Below are 21,734 nucleotides of genomic sequence, written 5' to 3'. Positions count from 1 at the left end.
CCAATGTTTATGTCAAGAAGGTATTTTCTTAGGAGTAAATGCAAATTGAGGCCTTTTAAAATGCTCATGGACACATCTCAGTGAGTTGTGACTTCACAGAATAATTGCGGTATTCTTTTTATTTTACATTTCTTTTTGCTACAACCTGCAATAAAACAGATCCTACATGGCAGCTTAAAAGAAGCAAAGAGACTGGGGATGACGGGGATTGATCATTGAGTCTCTGGCACAAACTTAAAATGCAATCCTTAAGTAGAAAATTGGAAAGACAAACGTATGTGAATTTCACTTTTTAAAAAATCCACCTTATAGGCACGGACCAGGATCTCTGAAAACATGTGAATTGTACTAAGTGCGACTCCAGGTGGCTTAAGGCTGGCTGTCCTAGACCTTAGAGCCCCTGATCCTTTATTCCATTTCCAGATCGAGCCCTATTGGGCCATAAAACCTGTCGCCTATACTGAGTTATCTATTGATATTTCATCATAGTACAGTTCACTCTTGGAATAAAAAGTTACTTATTAATATTTCTATCTTTTCATTTTTTCCAACGCAGTTGTTCAAATATGTTTGACTTTATCAACTAGACGCGTGGGTTTATTGCGAGAAAATGCACCAATGGTGTTTTCTAAACTGCACACAATGGAAATATGTTCAAATCAGTAAAATGTATTCTTAATGTAAGTTAAGACCAAATTACCTAGGTACATTCACAGCGAAAACCTCTCACAGAGACGAAAGGTAACGTTTGCCAGTGCCCTGTAGCAGCAGCCTGAGCAGTGCGGCACTGCACGAAACCGAGGCTGAGACCGATACCTCCTCTTGCTCGGTCACGGAATGGTGTCACGCTCTGCTGATTGGGTTCAGTGGTGCCCTAACAGCTGTTTGGTCAGTGGAAGGACTGAGCTCATCAATGAAACTTCTAATTACTAAACTCGTCCACTGCCCATCACACACACAAACTGATTAACGTTGTAGCTCTGTGCCCTGGGCCTCGCTTCAAGCAGCTTGAAAGTCTCCGATACGTCGGCCACTCTAAAAAGCAGTAGGACGTGCCATCCAAATCTGTAGGTGATAGGACTGCATACACAGCAGTAGGCTACCGCCTAAATCCATAGGGTTGGCAAGTATGTGGTTCAGTCTTGTGTAGAATGTTTGGGTGTGCCAGCTTTCAGAGTCCTGGGTTTCTTGGGGGATGCACTAGTCTTAACATTGCTTAATAAATGCAATTGACTAGAATGTCATATTATTTGGATTTGTAACATGAACTGCTGCTATTTGCAAGCACTCCAGAAAATAGTGGGTGGGTTTGGTTAGTTTGAACGACGGGGAAATCCAAGATTGCAGTGTTTTTAGCTTGCATATCGGAAGTACCCTGAGCTCTGCGTCTGTCTAAGTTTTCTAGGTGTCAAATGTAGGAGGAATCAGGGACTTTGTGGCCAGAGGGGCGATCTCGTGTTTAGTGTGTGCATGTGTTGGCCAGGGGCTGAGTATGTCCGTCGCAGTTAGAGGTGCACGTTTGTGATGTTTGAAGACGTGTGCAAGTGGCTTGTTTGAGTGTGGCACAGGGGAGAGAAATTGAGCGTTAGTCAAAAGGTGCGAATATTCTTGGGGTTACTGTAGTGCTTTCAAATGATTGGTTTTGCAGTCAGTTGCATTATTGTGAGCAGTGTTTGGCTTTAGTGCAAAGATGTCCTTTGTTGAGGATTGGTTATTCAAGGAGGCACATAATGTATTCTCAGGGTTTTGTCGGTGCTGTGATGTACTGTCTTCTAGTTATTATACTTTCCTGAGTTCTGTGCTTTGTGTTGTAGATGGTTGGGAGCCGGCATGCCGTTCCCTTAGGTTGTGACCGTGTTAGTCAAACTATTGAGAAATGTTGATACGACGGATGCAGGTTATACTTTCTGTCTATTAAGCATTGAAGAGCCAGGTTCTTCATCTTTTGATGAATTTGGGGTTATCCTGTAGATTGCATGTTTCACTTTGTGGCGTGTTCCAGTGTTTTCCCACCATGTGGCCTGGGTCCAGAATACCTTCAATTCTCCCTCCGTTAATACTTTCCCACTCAAACTCTTCGCTCCTCCAACTCCCTCAGGGTCAGTCGCTTCTCCAAGCATCGAGTTTGGGGTAGATCTCTTTCCTCGGCTGATGCCTCTGTCTGGAACAGCCTCCCTGTCCCTCTGAAACTTGAGGAGAACCATCTCCAGTTGCGGAAGCACCTCAAGACCTTCCTCTTTGCTTCTGTCTTCACTCTTCCTCTTCCCCTGCAGAACTGTCTGCTTTGGCTCTGTGCACCTGGCTACCCTCTGATTTCAGGCCCAGGTCCTTGCCCACCCAGACACACACCTGCACTACCTCCTAGCAACCCTTGCACTTGGATCTGTACCTGTAACCCTACAGTCCCCTTACCTACACTTAGACGACCTTGTCTGCACCTTACACCTCGCACTTGCCACCTTGCTGGCTGCACTACTAGTTGTTTTTTATCCCTTGCTCAGCACTTTGCACTTTCCCCCTTCCCTCTCTTGCGCATTCAGTGTCAGTGGGCCTAGTAAGATGGTTGTTTTGTCCTCCCTTGCTCCCCTCCCTTACCTCGTCTCGCTCTGAAACACTTGTGTATGAGGGTGATACTCGTATCGTATCATAGTCGTAAAGGCAAAGCCTCTGCCTTTGTAAAATCCTAGGCCCATGGTTGATTGGTAGAGTGAGATTTTGTTTTGGAGGAATTCTACTTCTTAACCTTCAAATGCTCTATGGGTGATGGAGAGGGCCCTAGGGAGCCAGTGTCGGGTTCCCTCCTGTTGAGCCTGAGTAGTAGTCTAGCTACTATGTTCTGGATCTGTTGGAAGTCTTTTTGTGAGGTAGTCCGGCAAACCTAGGTAAATTCTGTTTGCGTAATCGATTCTTGAAAGGATCAATGAGATGACGGCCAGCCCTCTTGTGTGCAAAGGAGAGGTAGGGCAAAACCATCAGAGCGGAGATGATGGAAGCACTCTGACCTGGGGTTCCAGCGTGAGTTTGTTGTCCATTAATATGCCTAGGTTCCTGATAACTTTGTGGTTTAGGGTAGTTATTTCGAAAGGCCATGGTATAGGCGTTTTGGGTGTTGTGTGAGGGGAGCTATCATTTCCGTTTTGGTCTGGGTTTAATTTTAGGTAGGTGGTCATCATTTGTTTTGTTTGCTTATATACTCGAGGTCGTTTTTGTTTTAGTCATTTGACATTTTATACTTGATGTATGTGTGTTCTGTGCAGTTGTAATGGTTGAATCCAAAACATTTTCTGATCTTCATCAAAGGGGTTATATAGATGTTGAAGAGGAGTGGCAAGAGCCTTGACCCCTGGGGACTTCCACATGCAACAGGTCCTTGGTTTGAACTGAAAGTGGAGAACCAGGTGATATCAGTTCTGTCAGGACCCTGTCTCACCCATTGTATAGTTGTTGTTGGGATTTCCAGATTCTTCAAGCTTTGTAATGAATGCACTGTGTTTTAGTGTCAAAGGCTGCTGAGCTGTCGGGTAGAATGAATGCTGAGGTGCTGTCATCTGCTGAAGTTTTGTCATCCCAAATGGAATCTAGTGCTGGTTTGGAGGTCTAAAACGGACTTGCGAGTGATCTAATAAGTTAGTAGATGCTACATGCTCCGAGGCAGTAGATGTAGCTCTCTGGAATTTGGTTGGGTATGGGATGTTTGAAATAGGGCGAAAGTTGGAGGGGTCTTCTCTGTCTCCAGCTGTGTTTTTTTTAGAAATCGTTTGATGTAGGCAGTCTCTGTTTCGAGTTAGCAGTTCAATAATTTTCTAAAGTAAAAAGCTGCCATTTTTACTTTTTAAGGATCTCTTTTTAGATGTTCTTGGGGGTTGGGGTCAATCGGGGTGCCGGCTTTGTTTGAACAGTTTATTTTTTTGGATCTGGTTCTGATATTGGTTTGAAGCCTTTCATCGTTTGTATTGTAGGTTGAATGCCATTTCCTGTGGTTTGAACTCTCCTTCCAATTACAGCATTAATGGCTTGCTTTATGTTTAGTACTTTGCTTCTGAAATGGTTGACACAATCGCATAGCTTTTGGGTTGCTGGAAGGTACTTTGCTGCAGGAAGTGGGATTTCTCATCTTATTAATGATTTTGTAAAGTTTTCCCTGATGACATGAATTATTGATTTGTTGAGAATATTGTTTCTTTGCTTTATGAATTTCTCATCGGTTGTAGTGTTTCCTCCATGTTTTTTTGAAGTATTCAATTTCTATGTTCACACCTCCTACAAACCCTGAAAAATCTTGCTGTTTTATTTTTTCTCTTCTAAGTGGGTGATGTGCTTTAGTCGGGTCAGTGTCTAGTGTTTTGGTTATCCAGTTTTCTATTGTTGATAAAATTCCTTCCATTAGGAAGAGTTCTGGTTCGTCTTTTTTTAATATAATGGTTTTGTAGATGTGGGGTGGGTTTTGTCTCTTCTGCAAGATTCCTGAGTTCCTCCTCCAGGTTTATAGTTTTCCACCTTTCCCTGGTAGTAGGTTTTTTTTTTGAGTTTCCACATTGGCGTGACGGTAGAAAAATAAACCATTTAGATGATTGCTCCATAATACCTGAATGGTTAGTACCTGAATGGTCGGGAGTTATCAGGCCATCTTAACAAAAGATTGTGTTGCCTGTTTGGCCCGGAGTGTGCCACTCCATTAACAGTTTGTTTGAGGTAAACGTTGGTCATGTAGGAGCTCAAACATTCGATTGCTGCTCCTCGAACCAAATATTGAAGTCTCAGAGAATCGTGATATTTGTTTTGTCTCACTAGGTTGGAAGTTGTTTGCAACATCAGTTCCTCCCAGGGGTGTCACAGTATTGGTTTTATGGTAGTATGATAACCTTCTTGGCAAATGACGGTATATCATGGTTATCGGCATATAGCAGGTGGAGTTAACTAATCTTAACAAATATTTTCTTAAAGTGCATAAATTGTCAGCGTTTAGAAACTTGTCTCTGCACATTTTTAGTTGATCCTCCAGGAATATAAGGCGGCTGCAGATTTTGTCTTTCATGGTGCTCACTTGTTGATCGCCTTGAATGAAAGAGTAACTAGTGGAAGTGTTCAAAAGCACATTTGGTAATCGCTTTCAAAATCGGCCTCGACCTGCATGATTTTGGAACCACATGGCCTGGGCATCATGACCCCTCACTGCGATCAGTAATAAAAGTTTGTTTTGATAACACTTTATCCCATTAAAGTGAGAAAAGTAACTCATGTGAGGTCTGAAAGCCCATATTGTTGTTTCTTTTGTCAAAATGTCATAGCCAACACACTCACCGAAAAGTTGCATATTGATCAAATCACTATAGCTTGTTTACCATCTGCCTGGTGTATTATAAAGGTCTGATGTTGGAGTCACCACCGACCATGTAATCCTAACAGGACAGCTTTCAATGGAGGCTGTTGATTTCTTTCTTGATTCTTGCAATACATGTTTATTTACCTTCTTAAAGATAGTGGCACAAACACTTTTTGAAAATGACAAAGTTAAAATACCTATCGGCAAAAATATGGATTAGACCATCACATCACCACAGCCCCATCATTACCATTTTCCCCAGGTCTGAGCGCATTAGGACCCTTGTCATGTGAGTTGAGAGGGAGGAATGCTTTCATGGGTGGTGTCACAAATCGAGGATAGACCTGAGAAATATCTCACCCCCTTTGCTCTGGATACTTCAAACCGAATGTAGAATCTGTCCTGCCTGCTTGAGTCCAGTGCCCTATGCAGAAGGCAGGTTAAGGATCAAGCGAAGCAACAACTCTAGTGCCAATGTGTAAATCTACACGGAGGACAGTTGGGAGGTGGGGGGGCAGTTTATATACTAGCATAAAGCACTGATGGGCCCAGTGTTCATACAGTCTACAGAGCTAATGTTTTTGTGGACATGCATCAGAAGGGCATCCAGTTCATTTCCCCCTTTGAATTCTGGGATCTGTAGTTCCCCATCTTTCAAATTTGTGTGAAACTACAAATCGGCTGATCTTTAACCCGGCTCTATTGATCAAAGAGAAAGACCGGTCACAGCATCAAAGCTGCATTTACTAATGTGACCTCACTTTCCCTATGTTCTTGTCTGCCAAACGCCACGTCCCACAGTGCAAGATCCGTAATGCGCAGCACTTGCTTACTGCAGCTTTTCCAAATCAGATTGAAAAGCTCACTTAATAGCTGAAGGCCCTAAAATGGTATACCGGTATAAACAATGTGACGGTTATTGGGTATACCGTTACACCCCTAGTTCCTTCTTGGCTTTGCTGTTTGTTCTGTACATAGAAGGGTTTGACATTCATGCTTGGGAAGAGGAGGTGTAGAAGGGAGCAACTGAGCCTCTTTTCGATTGGAGTTGAGACTGAATCAGACCCTCAAACTTCCAATGGCCATCCTTCTTACAATAATTATACAGTGCATTACTTATCACATGGCCACTTGCATTAGCCTGTGGTTCGGGGGCACCACTGCCACAGACCCTTCCCCCTAGGTCTGTTTTGTCTTGCAGTTACTGGCCCCCACCCCCTACATTGGCAAACGCTCCACACCCGCTGCCCTTGCTGCTGGCAATTTTGTTATTGAAACATCAATTTACACTCTTGTCTCCTTCTACTCCTGACAAGAAACACAATGATTCACTACTTCAATCTGTTCAGAGAGGCCCTTTGTTTGCCCACCCACACAAATGCTTTAAGCAGGGCTTGCACCCTGGGCAACAACCCCTGCACAAAAGCAGACTCTACAGCTTCCTGCACACTCTCTGCAGGCCTATTTATATCAGAATGCTGTGTAAATACTATCTAAAAAATCCATGCCCCATGGAAACCTGAGGATGTAAGGAATTTCTTAACCAGAGAAATGTACTGAGGAACCAGGGACTGGGGTCCAGTTCTATAATTCCTCAACGGCTGATATGAATCTGCTTAGGAGAGAGATGATACTTGTAGAGATGCACAAGCCTAATGAGGACATGGGGTGTATGCTGCAGAGTTGGTTTAGGCTAGGGATCCACCGATACAGAAAATTGCCATAGTTTGCCTGCAGAAGATGGACTCTGGCCAGATTAGAAATTGTTAACAAAAGGAGGTTTGATGCAGGCCGGGCATACGTTGTCCTGGAAGTGAGTTGATTTCGCTTTTGGCAGTGACTGTCTCTGTTAATGGGGTGGAATGTGTCCCAGATGTTTGCAGGTTTAGGAGTGTGGGGTGGAAGTGGGTTTGCCAATGGGAAGGCTTGATTGATGTTTATTTAGACAAAGTAGTCCATGAGGAGTTGCATACTGAGGTGTATGGGGGCATGCTGGGGTGAATGGTGAGTTGAAGATGTTAAAATGTTTGTGTGCAATTGGGGGTACAATGAAGCTGATAAGACTGACCGGGACAGGGAACTTCGTTGCTGGTAAACAAGTATAACCATTTAAGTACATATAGCTATGAACCTGTTAGCCTTACATGTTTGGCAATTAATGCCTAGTTGCACTCTTGCTCCAACGCATGGATTGTACCTACCCTAAACCGGTCTGAAATTGATGCCCAGGAATCTATACCTGGGGCCTAGTAGCACTTACGTTCTTACGCTGTGAATGAGCTTGATCCTTACTACCACCAGATATGCACTAGGCACCAGACAGGTGAGGTCTATCTTTATTTGTCTGGGATTTAATGCACAGAACTGGGCTTGATCTGGTCCCCACCAAGTATGCACTGCACGCTCTGTTCGGGTGATGCGTACCTTTTTTATTTGACTGGAATTTAATGACCCGAACTCCACACCCGGGCCTAGTAGCACTTATGTTCTGAAGCTATCACTGGGCCTGCCCTTTGTATCTACCTGGTGCGTAGTACGCTCTCCAATCGGGTGAGAGCTCTTGCACCCTCAGCTCTCGCAGGGCACTATGATGCACTATAACCCACAACCCAAACCATAAACTAGTATGGGTATACCCAACCAGTCACTGTAAACAAGTTCCTCGGAGTCTGAAAATCCCATTAGCACTAATGGTCTAGAATGAGAAATGGATTGGCTCTGGCTCACCGTCAAGGTACCACGCTCTTAAGTCGGGTGATGAATCTCGCAAGACAACCTGCCGTAAGTGGCAACGATGTGCTGTCGCCTGTTACCAATACTCAAACCACACACTAGACCTAGCACACTCAACATCCCGGTGCACGTAATATCACACAGGCACAGCACCAACAACAAGGCCTGGTGTGACGCTGGACCCTCGGGCCCACTTACTACCACTCCTCGTTTCCAGAATATATTTGCAAGTTCCGATAGAACAGAATTGGATGGAAATGGCTCTTCGATAAGGTGCTAAATGGTAAGCAATTGCAGACTCAATTAGACACAGGGATGACCATAGACCAGTAAAGGTTTGGAAATCCTCAATTCGTTTCAGCACTGTGAACACTGTGAAGCTGGAAAGATGCAGCCAGGCTTGGCAAACAGAACTTCACATTAGACCGAGAATGTTTCTAGAAGAATTAAAGCACTGTACCTATGTAGGGAGAAATAGTTACCTCGGCAGGCACTGGAAGGTAAGCAGGAACCTGGGACCTCCCCTGCCTGCACAGATACTCAAACACACACACCAATATGCTGACTCTCTCCTCTGCACCAACAAACGATAGAATGCAGCTATACCCCTTGATTAATGTGGCTTAGCTGCACATATAAATATACACCAACATGAACACCCAGCAATCTTAACAACGCAGCTATCCCGCACGAGAAATCTGGCTAGCTGCACACATCTCATATACAAGCGCCACCGCCAGAATGCATCTTATCCCCATGTCAATTTGCCTTGCTGCACACATACTACTGACCTCACAAACCCTCCACGCCACTCCTAGAATCAGAATGCAGTTATCCACCATGAAAATACGGCCTGGCTGCACACACACAGAGTGCACCCAAGCACTACTTACTACCCTACTATCTCCACTGACTTGGACTATGGTCCACAAGGGCGTTCAACCCAGAGCGCTTTCAGATCATACAAATGGTAAAAAAGGCGATATACAAATGCCTAATGACATAACATTAGGAGGTGAGGGGTGGCTTTGACGTTACAGATGGCCATCTTGTATTTGGATGGGCAGTCTTTGAGGAGTGTCCTGGTGGATGAGCATGGGTTATTTTTCAAGGTTCTTTCTAGGCATCTGGCTTTCTCTTTGATGGGCAGGTGGGAGTTGCTGAACCTCGACTTTCGGTGGTGGTGGCGGCGGCGGCTCAAGGGGGGGTCTGGTGTTTTGAGGGGGGGCTTTCTGGTCGAGTACTGGCTGATGGTGGTGGTCAGTGTGAGGGGAGCAGGGATGGTATTTTATTTAAAAAGGTTTTATTGTTTTATTAAAACCAAACAACCGCCAATTCAATTAAGCACATCTAACAATTTACATACTGCTCTCCCAGCCCCACACCCCTTTATGAGCCTATTTGTTCTTCGCATTCAATATCCGTTCTGTGTGGCGGGGTTTCGCTGCCCTCGGATTCTGTTGGATCTACTACTACACCAAACATTTCAGCTATCAATAATTTCCATGCCATGAAGGAGCCCATTTCTTCATCCCCACTTATGTTACTGGTGTCTTGCCACACCATTGTTTCAGCCTCCGCCCATTTCTGTAGGTCTTTCCACCAAACCTCCACTCGTGGCTTATGGCACTTCTTCCATCCAATAGCAATCCTTCGTTTTGCAAGCACATATGCCAAATCTTTCAATTTCCCAACATGTTTAAGTTTTCGCGCTCTGGGATACTCTCCTATCAAGCAGGCCCAGGCCGCGTCTATTACAAGCGTGACCCCCTTCCCCGCTAGCTTTTGTGCCACTTCGCCCCAGAAGCATTCAATAACACATGTTTTTGGTGTGCCCGGTATCATATCCGCGTTCTCCTTATCACACTTAGGGCACTCCTGGCGCCCAACATTTCGGAACTTTGATATTCTCAGAGGGGTCATGTATGCCCTGTGCGTTATATATAGCTGTATTTGTTTGAACCTGGCATTTCTTGACACCTTCTTATGATATTCCAAAGCCTGTTCCCATATCCCATCCTCCATCGGGACTCCCATCTCCTTTTCTCATTCCAATCTCAAATGTATCAATTCCTTCCGAACCTTAGTCATCAGCATCTCATACAATCTAGAGACTTCATGCCCTCCCTCCGATATATCATATATTGCCCCAACAGTAGCATCCGGTTCCTCCATCAGAACAGTTTCGGGCCACTTACTTCGAATCTTTTGCACAATCCATGATATATAACATATTGGCCTATGTGTAATCCCGCTTCTTCGTCAAGTCCTTCAAAATCTTTAACAATCCCATCTTGCCAAATGTCCCCCAGCGTAACCAGTCCCAGTGGGTCCTAATAATTACCCTCAGCTGCTTATCTCCCTTTGCCAGTGCCACCAGCGGTAACTGCGGGGCACATGGAAAAGGGTCCCCCCCATCATCCGACAAGCTCGACGCCACATATTCCACCCCAACATCCATTCCATTGCGCTCCCTTATTTCTGAGCTAACCAACCAGATCATTTCCCGCAAGTAAAAGGGAGCACAGTTCCGTCCAAACAACCTATGTTCAGGGGTCTCTTCATCAGAGAGCCACTTTGCCACATATTGCAACTGCGCCGCTACATAGTAAGCCTCAAAATTAGGCAGTTTAATACCGCCTTTCTCGTAGAAGTTCTGCAGCTTCCATAATGCAACTCTATTGCGGGTACCATGCCATAAGTAGTCCCTGCACATATTATGCAGCTTAACAAAAAACCTTTTGGGTATCATATATGGAATGTTGTTAAAATAATGTAAAAGCCTAGGTAGGACCACCATTTTGAGCAGTGCACTTCGTCCCATCATTGCTAGGGGCAACCTCTCCCAAAACCTCATGCACTTCCCGATTTTCCCAATGGCTATTTCAGTATTACACTTATGTTCTACCTCTGCCGTGTGATACACATTTATATCCCAAGGTAGCGGAAGGAGCTCACCGTCCACGGTATCTGTAGCACCGGCAATCTTTCTACAGGGATTCCCACATAGCTACCAAGCGGGAATATGCTAGATTTCTGGGGATTCACTGCTATGCCGGACAGCCTGGCATACCTCTCCAACACCTCCAAAACATATTGGAGATTTTCCTCCGGGTATTTAGATATAGTAACCAGTCATCTGCATACAAGGATATCGGGTGTCGTTCCCCTCCCACCTCAATACCTATCGGGTCATATTGTTGCCTGAGGTATATTGCTAAGGGCTCCAAGGCTAAAATGTAAAGCATCGGGGACCAGGGGCACCCTTGCCTAGTGCCCCTGCCAAGCTGCCATCTCTCCGATATCACTGAACCTGTTCGAACTCTTGCCAACGGCTCACTATATAACATCTTAGCCCATTTGATATAGCAGGGCCCTACTCCATATGCTCCCAGGGCCGCCAACAACCATGGTCACTTAACAGAGTCGAACGTTTTACCTGCGTCCAATGACACAATCGCCATTTCGCCTTCACTGCTGCACCCCCATTCGATCACTCGATGGAGTCTCCTATGATTGCGAGTTATGTTCCTACTCGGGACATAGCCCGTCTAATCCGGATGAATTAATTTGCCAATTACTCTCTGCATTCTGTTTGCCAGGGCAGCTGTCAGTATCTTACTGTCCTGGTTTAGCATCGACAAGGGCCTGTAGGAGCCACAACTGTGTCCTGGTTTATTGGGCTTGGGGAGCGGTATTATGATTGCCTCCCTGAGCGACTCCGGCAGCCGTCCCACCTCAAACGCCTCATTAAGCATTTCTTGCATGGGGGGGAGCACTTCCTCACCATACACTTTATAAAATTCGCTAGGGAACCCGTCTGTTCCTGGAGTTTTGCTAGTGGGTTACTGCCTCACAACCTCCTTCAGTTCCTCCAAAGTAATCGGTGCATCCAGCTCTTCCCTCTTTGTCACTTATCTTAGGCAGGCCTATATCTTCTAGTGTTTCATTTATCTCCTCTTGGCTGCTCCCCTCTCCCTCTTCATATAGCACCTTGTAGTATTCCGCAAATTCCCTATTAACACCTTCTTGGATATCTACCATCTCGCCATCTTCATTGGTTACAATCCGAATCAGGGATCTAGGGGTTTCGCTCTTGTACAACCACGCTAGAAGCCGGCCCGTTTTTATCTCCCCCTGCATGCTGCCTCTCTATATATTTCTTATAATTGAGGTTACAGAGCCTATCCCAGTATTCTGTGCACTGCTGCTGTAATTTGAGTACTATCTCCGTGTCAGCCCCACCCCCTTCTAACACTCTTTCCAGCTCGATCTCTGCTTTTTGCAGATCAGCTAGAACTCCACCCTGCAATTTATTCGACTTAGCAATGGCGACCCCACGCATCACCACCTTAAAAGCTTCCCATAAGGTACCAGCAGACTGCACGCTACCTGTGTTCACCTCAAAATAAGTAATAATCTCATCCGTTATGTCCTCTCTAAAGACCGGATCTTTGAGCGCTTCTGCCCGGAGGCGCCATTTCGGTATCCGCGCCCTCGGGGGGGGGCAATATTGCCATCCGAGGACCAGGGGCGAGTGATCCGAGAGGACTCTCGCTTTGTATTCTATGTAGATACTCTCTGTGACTACATCTGGAGTGGGAAAGACATAATCAAGCCTCGTATGCAGTTGATGTGGAGCGGAGTAGTGCGAGTATTGTCTCTCATCAGGGTGTTTTGCTCTCCACACGTCTACTAAGCCAAAATCCGCCAGCAACGTCTGCAATGCTTTAGCCGCCGGGGTGGGCCTGTCAGTCCTATCATCCGGCCTGTCTACTCTCAGATTCATTACACAATTAAAATCCCCGCCCCAGGTCACTGCACTACCCACACACGCACTCAGTTTGGTGCACAGCGTTCTGAAATATGCCGTCATAGTTTGGTTAGGGGCGTACATATTCACAATGCATACTGCTTTGTTCTCTATCAGCCCCCTCAATATAACCAACCTCCCATCCGCCTCCACCACTTCCTCAATTAACTTAAAGGGGACATGCAGCGCCACCCAGACAAGCACTCCCCTAGCATAGGCAGAGTATGATGAACCCACCACAATCCCTCTCCATTTCCTCCTCACCAACTCCACTCTCTCTCGCGTCAGGTGCGTTTCCTGTAGTAGAGCAACATCTATCCTCTGCCTCCTCAAATACAGCATGACCTTATTCCTTTTTAGATAACTGTTAAGGCCCCTAACATTCCACGTTAGTATCTTGAGATCCCCCATGGCTCGTTACTAGTTCATCCTCTTCGTTCCAGTCAGCCCTCCCACCCACACAAAACCGATTATTCTTCCGCAAAGGCTCATGTTAAAACCAAAACACCCCAAAGTCCCCCTAACCAAAAACCCCCCAAACTCCCTCTCCCCCTCCCCTCCCGTCCTTTCCCCAATAACACTCCCCTCAACTGTTGCCCAGCTCCATCCCTGTATCTCAGGCTCCCCTGCACCTAGCACTTTCTGGCACTCGCCTGTACTCGTAGCTCCGCAGGGTGAGCCCGCCCTAATGGCTAACCTACTACAACTACAATTGGGGGGATGGGGTGCTGTCACCCTGTCGCTCCTGTTTTTCTTTTCAGGTTAACTACCCAAGGCTACACAATTTGCACCCATATACATGCTACTATATTCCAGTCCTTGAAACACTTGCAGTCCGCAGTGTCTCATCAAAACATCAGCCCCAACCGGCCGCAGACCTCGTTTTAATCCACATCAAGCCCGCCCAAAATGCTCATTTTACTCCTTAGTAATACCCATACAGTATCTCAGTCACTTATCGTGTTCAACTGGGGCCGCCTCCGTATCTCGTTCCGGGTAACCCTGCAGATCCAGCCATGTCGTTGCTTCTTCCGGGGTATCAAAGAAAAACATTTTGCTCTTGTGCACCACCTTCAATTTCGCAGGGTACACAAGCATATATTTCATCCCCGCCGCGCGCAGCCTCCTTTTAATCACCACATAGCAGTACCGCTGTCTCTGAACCAACATTGTGTAGTCCGGGTATGCCGTGATGGTGCTTGAGGCCCTCTCGATAGTTCCACCTTTTCGGAAGTACTCTAGTATCTTTTTGCGATCCTTGTAATTCAGTATTTTGGCGATTATTGCCCAGGGAGGGGCCCCTGGCCGTGGCTTCCGCATAAGGGCTCTCTGTGCACGCTCCACCGCAAAACCCTGCGATAGCTTTTCCGCCCCAATTTCTTGTAAGAGTAGGTTCTCTACATAGTCTGTAGGGTCTTGTCCCTCCTCACCTTCCGGCAGGCCCACCACACGGATATTGTTCCTCCTCGCACGCCCTTCCGCCTCCTCCGCACGAGACTCCAGATTGGCAACTTGTTGTTTGAGGACATGGATCTCTTTAGCATGGTCGGTGCTGGTTTCCGTGTTGGCCTTCACTGCAATTTCAAGACTGCCCGTTCGTTCCGCCAGCCCCCTGACATCTTGCCTCAGCAGGGTAACTTCTATGCCCACTGCGTCTATTTTGGCCTCCAGGGAAGTGCGCAGATCCGACAGTGCTGTTCCCCATGAGTTTTTAAGCTCTGTGATGGCCGCCAATATATTATGGTTTTCAGTCGCCGTCGCACCCTCAGCCGCTGTTGTAAGTTCCTTGGGTGTGCTGACTGCGGGAGATTGCTGAGTTTTGGCAAAAATGTCAATTGTGGCCTGCTTGTTCTATTCTTGGTCACAACCCCTCTTGCTGTCATCTTGTGGCCTCTCTTGTACTCTCAAAATTGCCCAAGCCTGGGTGTATCGGGTATGCCACACAATGTCAGCGCGGCGCTGATGTGCCGCCTATGAGGCAAATGTCTTGGGTGAGCCCCTTCTTGAGCTTGCGCTTGTTGAGCAGGGACTCAGATTGGGTAGTGCCTTCCTATATATAGGGCGTCCCACCTTGTCCTGCAGGGCACCTTTTCTTGTTATGCACCCAACTGACTCCAAATTCCGCTTAGTCAGTTAATCCTTTTCTATGACCTCATTCATCCGAGGTCTCCGTACATGTAGTACCTATATTTTGTTGTATCTGCAGCTTCACATAGTTCTCACAAAGTGTGCGCCCCGTGTGCATCTCGATTACTGTCTCTGCCGGGTATGCTCATACTTCCACCACTGCCATTGTGATGAGTCGTGTGCCGCCGTTCGCTCCGTCCACAATCCAACTTTTGCAGGATACTGTCGGGAAAGCACACCGTGCATCTATACCAGCGCGGCCCGTTGATCGCTGGGGCCGCGCAGAATAGTATTCAAACGCGTGCCTCGCGCCGGCTCTTAATGCACCCAAGCTTGCTCCGCTCATAGAGCACTGCAGGGCTCCAGCTGCGAGCGAACCGCATCTCAGCGCTGGGCATCGGCTCCCCTCACCATCTCGTCCCCGGGCTTCCAACTTCAAGGACGGCGCGCACTCGGTGTAATCCACTTCGCGGCCGACGTGACACAATGTAGCTGCCCAGACCGCCGCCACAGGAGCTCCGCTTCACATCGCCTTCATATCTTCTGTCAATTACGGTGTGCTGCCCAGGTTTCGATTCCTTTGTGGTCGGCCATTTTGCGCAACAAAGTGTCCAGCAGCCGCCGTCTTCATCGGTTCGATCTTCTCAAGTTCCATCCACGGCTCGTTCATTCTTTATGTAGCATGCAGTGCACACATTCCCCCTTGTGTACAAACAGTCCTGGGCTCAATTAGGCGATTTGAAAGGTAGTTTTAGCAAAATTATTGTCGGATCCCAAGGAGCTGCCAGGAAGCACATCCTACTCCATGGCTGCTCGCCCCCCCAGGAGCAGGGATGGTATTAGTGGTGCGATGCCTGTGTTAGTGATGTGTTTGATTTGCCTGGCAGCGGAGGATATTTTGTAAGTGGAGGGATATTGTGTGGCAGAGTAAGTATGAAGGGTGGGTAAAGTGATCAAACCACCATTTTGCACTGAATTTAGGGAGGCAATCAGGAGGCCAAGTATGTTTACAGCTATGTCTCTTGGGTAGGTTATGCTTTCAGTTAAGTTGTAAGGGGAGCGAAGATTCTGTTCAGTATGCGGTTCTCCGGGTGTGAATTTCCTAGTTTGAAATTGCATAGGTAGATGTTGGTCAGGGGTGAGCTGTGATTGTTAGTAGTGTAGTTGGAATTGATTTGATGGGGGTGGTACATAAGGTGGATGCATGGGGGGTGGTCTTTTTCAAAACTTGTCCCATACATGTCAAACTAGAAATATGGCAGATTTTGAAAACGTCCAGTATATATTTGGGGGGTGGGGAGGGAATGCTCATTGAAGACACACTGTTAATATTTTTAAAGCCTACAATGTTATACTTGTTGGTTACTGAGACCACAACCACAAATGTTGATGTTTTGTAAAACGTATTTTATGGGAAATTTGAGAACACTTGGATGGTGTGTGATTATCTTCTCTCTCTCTCTCCCTGCCAGATCCCATTAATGATGAAGACATTCTTGTGATTCGTGCTGAGTTGACTAGTATCGACAGTGATTTCCCTTTGTCGCCTTCCTCTGAGGACTCTCATTTTGCTGACGATGATCATCCTGATGGTGTGATTCTGCAACCCAATGAAACTACTCAGCAAACGGGAGCCTTTCCAAGTGCTAATGAAGATCTACATCAGATAGAGACTGTTCAGCAGGCATTGAAGGACACCAGACTAATTGATAATACTGACAGTGTGGGGCCAGTCGACCCTCCCAATGCAGAACCAGTTGAAAATGGTCAGCTAACTGACTTTGTTGCCACGAGTGCATCTCCAAAGGACCCTTATGAGGCTGAATTATCAGAAGATGGCCTGTTGATGGACATGCTAGAGGTGATTGCCAACAGCAAGCTGCAGATTCGCAGCCAGCAAAAGGATGAGCCTGACTTTACCCAGCAGCAGAAACTAGAGATGCTGATGGAGATGTACCGAACAAAACCAGTGGTGTTCTTGGAACGATTCCGTAAAGCTCTCAAGGAGGAGCACCTTGAGTGCTTCAGCCATCTAGCGGGCAACTATGAAGTGGACTTTTACTGCCAGGAGATCAGGAAGTCGTCCTTGAAAAAGGTGCATCGGACACGGGTGCGCAACAAGAGATATGCAGCCTTGCAAGAGCTGATTAAAGGTATGTCATTTGTTACTGGGTAGCATAATGCTCCAGGAACACATCATCTTGATAATCCTGCATAAATCTTTGTGCTGCAAGGCTCGGCTGTTTACTTGGCAATACAAAGCTCATGAAAATATGAGAGAAATGATGGTTGCTGTTTTGCAGTTTTGGTACTAGTGGATGGGGAAACTCATGTAACGGGTAGTTGACTGAAACCATCTGGGCGAATCGCAAAGTAGCATTTCACTTTCTATAATTTGCACATCCAAAATGCTAGTTTTTACCCATCGAAGCTACTCGTTCCCATTGGCTTACAGCAGACTTAATTGATATTCGGTGGGTTTCAAGGAAGGAGAGACTTCATTTATTTTGTTGTCTTTACTACTCCCACCCAACCCACTAACATACCTGCCACTTTTAAGGACATGGACTGACTGGCCGTTTTCTCTTTTCAGTCTTTGCACATTTTGTCAGGAAGGGGATGTACCAATGAATCAGTTTGGGGTGATAGATTGAGGATCCCGACCTGCAACCTGTAGGTTAAATGGAGATTGCAGAGGTTTGCCCAGAGATGGGTCCCTTGTACATTGCACTTAAAAGTATCAAGCTAGTGGCTCTCAACAATCCAAAAACATGTCTGTAGCCTGACTAAGCATTCCGTGATTGAGGGATAATGGCCCTCTGGACTGGATATCATTATTACATTATGTGAAGGGTGAAGCTAGAACCCAGACTGCATAAAAGAATTTGGGTTTACCTTGCAGTCCAGGACACCATGTTTGATCCCCGTCCCCAATCGCAAAAGGATACTAGTAGCGATTAATCCCCATGCAAACAACATCATTAATATCGAATTGAGCAGCATATGGAAGGGCACGTTCTTTGGTCTAGCAGAAATCTATGCTGTGTGTGCCATCCATTTATCTCTGTCCCAGAACCGTTGTCTTTCTTGGTCTTGTTTCCGTCTCCTGGTCATGTTGCTTGGCATCCTTCATCCAGATCGCATGTGTTCAGGAGGTTTTTCACAGACCTCCGAGTGATGTAAAACTTCTAACCTAAAGGCAAAACATGGTTTCCAGAAAAAAAGGCAATAGCAAACTCTAAAGTGGTTGCTATGGAAGAGGAGGGCTGCTAGTGAAGTACAATTATTTCCAATAGTTTCTCATATAGTATACATCCCACTGATATTCTGGAAAAAAAATATGCTTTAGTATAAAATCAGACTGTAAGGTCCGATAAGTATTTTCGGTTACACATAATATATAATAGTGTATTTGTAGGCAATAAAGACCCAGCCCACTTAAAGACTAAATGTATGCTCACTACCTGTTGGTAGAAACAATACATATAGGTCTAAGGGGCGGGAACAAAAAGCGAACCCTAGACAATAATAAACCTAAATTTACAAATTCTTAGTCAAGCACTACAGGCCACACATAGTCACAATAATTCCCCTCGCCTCTAGTACGTTGAATCATTAATGATACAAATGCCCACTATGTTACTAGCGACCAGATGTAAGTCCAGCTGCCGCAGCTCTCTAAAAAGTTGTGCGTTTGTTAGGGGTATTAAGTCCCCTAGTATTCAATGTGACTACATTAATCAGTCCTGGCAGTTGTGGGTGTTTCCTATCGCCAGGATATTTACCAGGATTACTACCCGGGCAACCCTTCTGAGCCCTCTCCACCCACCCCCCCCTACAGTCTGAAATAGTTCTCTGACCATCCCCTGCAGATGATCGGGGAGTAAACATTCTCGATACCTTCTTCTCCCCTCCCCCTCCCCCATTCCCCCCAGTTTTGCCCCTGACAGCCTCCACCCATCCTAGTGATGACAGTGGAGCAATTCAGCACGCACCAATTATAAACCAATAACCTATAAACATGGCAGCAAAATGAAACCACACTCTCGGAGCCAACAACTAGGCTTCCAGCACAAGGGGATCCCACATAATTGATGCAGGTATAGAATTGTGCCCCTCGCCCACTCCGATTTGAACTCGGCTGTCCCTCCACAGGGGACAGCTCAACGAAGTGAGGGCCTCGCTGGTTTGGATGGTTTTTACCATGGTTTGTTTTCCACGCCCCCTTGCTAGGCTGCGGCTCTCTTGGGGATGCTTGCTCGGAGCAGGCGTTGACTGGAATTGGAAGTCAAGAAGCTGTGCCCCTTCATCAGTCGAAAAAATCGTGTAGATCCTGTCTTCCAGTTTGAATTGCAGACCGAAGGGGTTGGTCCACCATTACCACATCCCCCAGAGGCTCGGTTCCTCTGTAACCGGCTTCATCTTCTTCCTCTTCAGTAGCGTAGGCTGGGACACATCCTTGAAGACCTGTATTGTAGAGCCACGGAATTGGATTTGGTCAGCCTTCCTCGCCTCCCCCAACACCGACTCTTGGACTTTATAATCATGGAACTTGACGACTACATCCTTGGGTGGGCGGTCTGGTGAGTTCCTTTGTGGGCCCACTCTGTGAGATTTGTCGATCTTGACGGGAGCGTAGGCGTTGTCCGACGGAAGTTGCTGAAACAATTGCTGGACACACCCTTCTATGTCTTCTGCCCCTTCCTTTAGGCATTTAATGTGCACGTTCTCTCTCCGTGCTCTATTTTCCAGGTTGTCACATTTGGCCCTCTTGCCTCAGTAACGGCTTTAAGGAAGGCGACCGCTCCGCAGACCTCCCGCAGCTTTGCCTCCACCTCTGCCATGGATTGTTTGGTATGATGAACTCTGTCCCTGACCATGCCGAGGTCTGTCCTTGGCTCTCGAGCGGAGTCAACCATTTCTTATGGAGGTCCTGAATCTCTCTTTGATATGTCTTTTCAGGCTGTCAAGTGAGCGAATCCAAGCCCAGTGTGAGCTGCGGCATATTCAGCGTCGACTGCTGGGTCCCCTCACTCTCCCCATCCATGATGTCGGCTTGCGTTGCTATTTTGGCCAGGAGTGCCATGCATGTTTGAATATCGCTTCTCTTACTCTTCTTGCTATGTTTGGACATCTCCCCCATGGGGCCGCATGACTCCCCAACCATGCTGCTCGATGTGCTCCTGCACAGACCTTGTAGGCAAGCTATGTTGTCCTCACTGAGACGCCCAGGACTGGGGGACCCTGAAGCTCAGCCAGCCAGTCTCCTCTGCCTCTCACAGCCCAAAGCCCTGGAGCCACCATGCACCGTGTCCCCAGCTGGCACTAGGCTCACTCCTTCCTATACATGCGGTTAGCTGGCTCCAGACCCCCACTCATTTGGATTCTCAATGGAGGAAACTCTGGGCGCCCTTTCTTCCGAGTTGCCCAGTACTGTCGCTTGTGTTGTGTAAAACTGAAGGTCCACTTAACAGGGATTGCCTGCGGACTGGAGATAGGATGCAGGAGTATTGAGGACCGGTGCAGTGCGGGATCTGCCAAAGCGCTGACACATCCCAGGGCTGCTTATCCAGCAGCGGGGAAGAACGCATGCCGCAAGCGGGGCACCCCGACGGCAGAGCGGGAGGACCCCTGCAGCTGCACTCCTTCCGCCGTGCTCTAATCTCCCTGGCGGGGCGCTGGCCCCTCGTCCAGCCTCCTGCCGGTGGTTCGCCTCTGTGTCTGGTCTCCCGACGTCTTCCAGAGCAGCCCACAGTTCGGTTGTAGGGGGGCCAGGGGAACTCTAGCAGACAGGCCCCTGGATCGCTCTCGCTGGCCAGCTCCCGCTCCGGCGCTTCGGTCCAGTGGATGGAGAGGGTAGGAGGCTCATGTCTCATCTCTCTGCCATCTTGGCCATGCCCCTTCCATGTCATTTTAATAGGGGTTGTGCTAGTGGTTTAAAAGCTTCCCATAGGAAATAATGAGCAATAGTGTGTAGGCTGAAATATAAGGTAGGTCTGAGTTCTATCCCACAGGTGCGCAGAAGACCACAAACTGCCCTAGAGGATGCCAAAGGAGACCCTTTTTGAAGAGATTCATTTCCAAGTTCCGAGACCCAGAAGCCCTTTGAAAAAAGGAGGTAAAGCAAGTGTCTGGCCAAAGTAAGCTAGTGGCAAACTGCAGTAAAACTCCTTCAGAAATCCATGACTCTGGACCCTCGAGGGCCCAAAGGACTCCTGGTGTTGGTTTTGGAGAACACGGCACTGGAATAGAGAAACTCAGTGAGTAAAAAGGATCCCGCCACCGAGGGCCTTGAACCCTGGACTAATGACTATCTTGACGCCAAAAAAGAATCCTATGCCTTCAAAGGAGGATGATCCATCAGGCAGCAGTAAAGGCAACAGCTGAGAAGGTGCCACCATGGAATATGGAGGAACCTATCCAGGCAGATCCTGGTCACTTAAGGGGCAAAACAGTGCAAAAGCCAGCAGAAAACTGTCCATATCTGGGGCAACAAGGGAGGCAATCCAAGGCAGTCCAGACTAGCGGAGGTGGACTAGTGGATTCCCACTAGCTGCCTGGATGAAGGCAGCATCCTCCCTTGATGTGCTAGGACCAGGAGTATAATCTGGGAAGACAGCAGGAAACCAGCCCAGAAACTGTCCCAGAATGGGCCATCCAGCGAGGACGACCATAAGAAGACTAAGGACCGCCTAGGAAGGATGTCCAGCAGCCAAAAGATGAACTGAAGCTTAACAC

The 21,734-nt window shown here is 47.1% G+C and overlaps 1 protein-coding gene across 2 annotated transcripts in view; it reads left to right on the top strand.

Moving 5' to 3' along the window:
* CCDC97 (coiled-coil domain containing 97) overlaps positions 1 to 21,734 on the top strand; it is a 114,303-nt gene that overhangs the window by 8,214 nt on the left and 84,355 nt on the right. For both annotated transcript variants that reach the window (XM_069644402.1, XM_069644401.1), the window contains exon 2: positions 16,469 to 17,149. In XM_069644402.1, coding sequence (XP_069500503.1) covers positions 16,469 to 17,149 — 681 coding nt within the window. The remainder of the gene's footprint in view (positions 1 to 16,468; positions 17,150 to 21,734) is intronic.

This window comes from Ambystoma mexicanum, chromosome 2p, assembly GCF_040938575.1.
Source record: "Ambystoma mexicanum isolate Mex_15411 chromosome 2p, UKY_AmexF1_1, whole genome shotgun sequence".
NCBI lineage: Eukaryota > Metazoa > Chordata > Amphibia > Caudata > Ambystomatidae > Ambystoma > Ambystoma mexicanum.
Note: the sequence above shows the minus strand (reverse complement) of the source record. Positions and strands in the feature narration are given on the sequence as shown.